This window comes from Solanum tuberosum, unplaced genomic scaffold (assembly GCF_000226075.1).
Source record: "Solanum tuberosum cultivar DM 1-3 516 R44 unplaced genomic scaffold, SolTub_3.0 scf00129, whole genome shotgun sequence".
NCBI lineage: Eukaryota > Viridiplantae > Streptophyta > Magnoliopsida > Solanales > Solanaceae > Solanum > Solanum tuberosum.
Genome location: NW_006239057.1, coordinates 1184511 through 1190156, shown reverse-complemented (window position 1 = coordinate 1190156; position 5646 = coordinate 1184511). Strand labels below are relative to the sequence as shown.

Here is a 5646-nt window from a genome sequence, read left to right as displayed (position 1 = left end):
TTAATAAAGCATAATGAGAATCAAAGTTAAAACTTATTAACTCCTCAGGAATAATTTATGTTTGTTAGCCTGAAAATTATTTTGATAGCAAGAATATGGGGTTCAGAATTTGGCATTTGGAAAGTTTTGTAAAGATGCTAACATGGTCCACATAGAAAGGCCCAATAGCCATTAGAAATCTATTTTCTTCTTGCATTTGCAGAGTCCATTAGAAAATTCAAAATTAAGAGGCACCTCATTACATGCATATACACCAATTCTTTCCCTTTCTTAATTGGAGTAAACATATTCAAACAGGTACAGGCTCAGAGCTCAAAAAAGATATCAAATGGATCAAAGGAAATCAGAGAAAATAAACTTCTAACACAAACATTCATTACTGCAACTACAATTTCTGATTTTATAAAATGTCAAAAACCCTGCCTGAATACTAAAATAAAGCTCAATTCCTCAAACGAAGTTGCATTTCATAACCTGAGCCCAAAATTAAGAAGAATCATACAATGGGACACACAACTGGGCGTTCTAAAGAGCTAGGTACTACAAAAAGTGAAGTGGACTATTACAGTCACTCTCCTGTTTTCCGCAATTCAGCAGCACCATGAGCAAAGTGGCACCTGTCTCCAAATGTGCAAGATCCTTTAGCAAAATTCTCACACAACTTTGTCTTGAGGTTGTTCATTGGAGGAGCCGGGCCACCAGAATTTCCATGTGTTCTTCCAGGGCCACCTACAGGACCAAGGCTGTTGATCAACTCCCTTACCATGGCACTGGCCTGGGAAATTTGTTCAAACGTGCCCTCTAACTCTATGTTTCGGAGATTTGCATCTGTTTCATGATCACGGATTGCCAGCTTGGCTCCTGTCTGCCTACAAATCTGTTTAGAATTCACTCCACCCTTCCCAATGATGGCTCCGGCCAGGGAAGCATCCACACTGATCTTTGCAGTGGCTGATGTACCAAAGCTAGCAGCAGGTCCTGAGATAGCAGGTTCCCCCCGCCCACCACCAAAACGACCTGGCATAGATCCAAACCCCATTGCACGTGGATCCTCTTGTGAAGGAATGGTATGCTTTCCAATTTCCCACTCCCCATGAGCATAATTGCATTTATCTCCAAATTTGCATCCCTCCGCCGTGTTGAATTTGTTGCAAAGTTTGGTTTTCATAGAAGGAGCATTTCCATTGGAATTAGGGGGAGCTGCAGCATTTCTCAAAGATGGAGCTGGTGTCAATTTCATCATCTGGGTCACTGCACTATAGCCACCAGGGACGTAATGAAGGAAATGGCAGCTCTCACCAAAGGGGCATCCAGCAGTGCTGCAACCCAAAAAATAAAAAAATAAACTTCAAACCATTCCAAAACCAAATTTCCCATCACAATTAGACAGAATGGGCAATGCAGGCACAGCAGATGAAACCAGATAAGAGTTCCAGACAATTGGATTATGATATTTCATTTGCAATACTTTCCCAAACACAACACAAAAATGCATTGCACAGCAATCGAACTTGGGGTCTCACTTTGCATAAAGGGGAAGTGAACAGGTCTAACAATTATGATTCTGGGAAAACAATATATACAAGCAAGACAGATACGAAAAGAGTAGGTGTTTAGAGTCCAGAGTCTAGGTTCCAACTTTCAGGAACAGGAAGAGAACCTCTTCACTTTGCTCCACACTATGCAATAAACAAAATAAGATATCCACTTGCAGGAAAACATTGAGTATGTTGTTGTATTCTTACCAACACACAACAATTAAGAATAAATGAGATCATTATCAAAAGAAAGACCAGCATCTCTGTCCAACAAAATCCCATCTTTTTGCACATTCAGCACAATGGGGACGAGAAATATTCATCAGAATAAATGTATGTACTATGCATAAAAGAACCAGAAGATATATTAACAGCTAAAAATGCAAAAGAGAAAGAACATTGTTCAGAACACATAAATCAAGAAACAAATCACAGGCACAGCATCCATAAAAGGAACTGTCCTTCAGACACAATAATTGCATCCTGGTTAAAGTGCCAAGCTTGACAAGAACTTCCATTAATCATTTAAATAATTTTTGCTTGTAAACTAAACAACTAAGCAACCAAGAAGTAAAACCTAATAATTTTTTAAACAAGTGAAAAGACAGTATCATATAAACCATTATATTCATGAGCACCAAAGTGACGGCAAAATCCCATGAAGAAAGTTATTCCCAGAACTACAAAAGAAAACAGGGTACACTGAAGAAGCACATCAAACAAAAGAAGCAGAATTGGACCTCACAGGTGCCACTGAGTATTATTTTGCATCTTAAAAGCTTTACCAATAATTCATTTACTAGAAGACCCACTAAACTGGTTTTCAAGATTAACTTCACTACCAGAGTGAGTATCAGAAGAATATCATGGGTGACAGTCATTAAATGTTAACAAGTATCCCTACTAGACCATAAGAGATAACTTTTAGTATCATTATAGACATAGTCCATCTAATTAAAAGAAAGTGGGTCACATACCTGTTTCAAATGTATAACTGTAAGGCACAGGCAATTACAGTACAAATCAGGTAGAGATTTAAGAAGATTGTTGGTATATTAGAAATCATTTTTCATTTCTCCAAAGTGCATTGTAGCTGGAAATATTAATCTACACAAAAATTGTTAACAAACATTTGCATAATCATTAAACATCAACAGCATTTTAACCATTTAACAGCCTCACAAGCTGACCAGCATAAATCTACATTTGTTCAGTTTGTGTCGCAACAAAAATATTAGCAATTATAAATGTTGCACTTGACATAACTTAAATTCCATACTAAATTAAAGTTCATTAAGTAGACAAGGATTTGAACCTGAAGAACTTCGTGCATGGCTTTGATTTGCTGCCTACACCACCTGATATTGAGTCCATTTCTGTTGAACCGAATTAATTATTTATACCAGTTAGAAATCTTTCTGTTTACATTTATTCTAGATGAAAATTAGACAGATATCATATTTCTTATTTCCAGCACAAACAACTTAATATGGTAGAAGTAGAAACTCCAGGAAGTATGTAACTATTTATAAGAGGTTCACCAAATCTTCTCAAGTCCATCTTCAGAGAAAAAATGGTAACTATATTGCATCAAGAAAATCAGTATATTAATGTTTCCATCATAAGTAAGATGTGCATAAACGCATCCAAATTCTAAATTTGATGGGGTCAATGCTAACACTTTTACATTTGAACCCATAACATAAATGGCAGAAACATCCAAGTGTGTAATTTTGTTGATGATGCTCCACATATTTAAGATTTGTTGGGTTCAGCTGAAACGATGTTTACATGCTCCATCACCACTATGTAGGAGACATAAATATGTCATTGGACTCCAAAAGGCAAGGATACAACAACATACTAAATATAATCCAAGCAGGCGGAGCATGGGGATCGTAGAGCGTACACAAACCTTATTGCGCAGTAACAAGTAACAACAGCAAGATAATAAGCTCAGCGAAATGGAAGAAACAAACAAGTAATACTATAGATTTAGGAATAAGCAAACATATATATGAAACTAATACTTTCGGGGGTTTGGGGGACTTGGGGGCCTACTAACACTCTACCATGGCATACTCCACCTCCACACCCTCATGCCATGTGTAATACCCTTAGTAAACTCAAGGTGCATTATGCCATACCAAATCAACTCTCCCCAAAACTCTTTAAGCCTACTTTTCTCTCTCCTTAGGCCAACCTCAGTCAACCTCTCCTACATCCTCATTGGTCCATCTACACATCTCCTATGCACATGATACTACAATGCTTAAACCTTTTATTCCATAACAGAACATGCATTGATCTGTTCCTTTGGCACAAATGAGATAAACTTCAAAATCCGCTCTGCATCTTTCTGAGTACACAGAAGTGGACAGGAAGTGCTCTAATACATTCTACTCATCCTCTCTTATATATTCAAAAAGCTAGAAGAATTTCACCTCATAAAACAAGAATTCGATTTCTCTTTTTCCCTATAGAGTAAATCCTATTTATTTTTTTCGTTAATCATGGTGTCTAGTCCAGCTTTCGTCCACCTCAACTAATTCCACGAGATACCTATCACCTCACACCAGCACCAGATATCATGTAACTCTGTCCACCAAGACTCATATATGAAAAAACACCTAATATATTTTTCGTCTCCACTGAGTTTCGAACCTGAGAACTTAGGGTTCTAAACCACATAAATACTATGAAATCTACTAACTTCTTAATACCAATAGAAATTCAAATGAACACTCCATAATCCACACTCCGCACATAACATAGCAAATAAACCACCCCTAAAACTAACACAAAAAACATCACCGAAGAACTAAACACTAGACACTAAGTGGCAGAGTAAGGATTTTCACCAATTGTCTCAAAATATAACAAATTAAACACACAACGAATCAACATCTGCTATACATACACAAATAAAAAACAATTATAACCATACATAAACAGCGTAATTTTCACCTGGCTTATATTTCTTCACACCGCCATTAACATTAGCACCAACATCATTTCTAGTCCTTTTTCTGAAATCCATAGCTTCAAATTTACCTCACAGATCAACTAAACCAAAATCACTAACAAAAATTTACTTTAAACAACAAAAAATCAAGAACTAGAAGCAAAATCGCCGGGCCAAAACCGGTAACCCGAACAGTAAAACTAGGGTTTTTTTTTTGGTGAAGAAAGGGGGGCGGAGTGAGTGTATATTAGTTTTTCCGGATTTGAATATTCGGATTTAAATTTAGTTAAGAGTGGGAATTTGGAATCCGCGCGGGATTTTCTGAATTTTTTTTTTGAGCGAAATCTTAAATAAGGGAAAGTCACGTGCTGTGATGTGAGCGTATACGTAGCACGTGAGTTATTGGACTTTACTCTTTTAGGGCTTTTTTTCCTTTTTTGGGCTTATTTGTTGGTTAATAGCCCATAATAAGTAATAGGCCCATTATGAAGTACAAGTTCAATTAGATTTTGTGGCTATTTTAGGAAGTTGGGTAAATATATTCTTTTGGATATAATTTGCACAAATGTTTATGTCAATTGAGATAAATTAAGTTCAATTTAAGATCAACAAGTTACGACGTAGAAGGCATAACTTAATTCCTATATAACCTATGTTTAGTGAGGTTTAAGTTTCAGATTCCACGAGTTATGTCGTAAGAGGCATAACTTGTGTCGAGTGAAATAGATACTACACAACTTATGCCATATAATTTAATTCTTACGGAACGAGGCAAAAGTTCTCTCAAAATATGTGGGCATATTGACCCACATATTTTCATTACATGAGCAATATGTACAAAAAATAAAGACTACCCAGAAATAGGGGCAATCCATTTTAAAACTTGATGTTCAACTCGTGTTTAATGTTCGCTTGTATATTGTATTTAAATGGTATATGAAAAATGAAGTTGGAGGGTTAAAATGAAACAAAGTTGAGTTGTAGTGCCAAATGAAATTAAGAGAAAAAATAAAGAGTTTGTGTATGTGTTAGCTTATTGATATCTCCACACCAATCTAGTAAATACATAACACATCTATTATCATACACTTTGTATGAATTATAATAGTTAATTTATGCATATTCTTACTTTAATTTATAATT

At 36.0% G+C, this 5646-nt stretch overlaps 1 protein-coding gene across 1 annotated transcript; it reads right to left on the bottom strand.

The window, feature by feature from the left end:
• Positions 1 to 329: 329 nt before the first annotated feature.
• Positions 330 to 4734, bottom strand: LOC102596234 (zinc finger CCCH domain-containing protein 14). Its single transcript, XM_006351281.2, has 3 exons — positions 4506 to 4734; positions 2854 to 2914; positions 330 to 1319 (listed from the first exon to the last, which is right to left on the bottom strand). Exons 1-3 carry the CDS (start codon positions 4576 to 4578, stop codon positions 569 to 571), a joined length of 885 nt encoding a protein of 294 aa, XP_006351343.1. The 5' UTR covers positions 4579 to 4734; the 3' UTR covers positions 330 to 568.
• Between the last annotated feature and the right edge of the window lie 912 nt (positions 4735 to 5646).

Excerpts from the sequence above, each read along its gene's own strand:
- LOC102596234 (XM_006351281.2), bottom strand. The coding sequence starts at position 4,578 with ATGGATTTCAGAAAAAGGACTAGAAATGATGTTGGTGCTAATGTTAAT. Across the intron at positions 2,915-4,505 it reads TGTGAAGAAATATAAGCCAG|AAATGGACTCAATATCAGGT; the intron begins GTGAAAATTACG and ends TCGGTTCAACAG. Across the intron at positions 1,320-2,853 it reads CCATGCACGAAGTTCTTCAG|CACTGCTGGATGCCCCTTTG; the intron begins GTTCAAATCCTT and ends TTTGGGTTGCAG.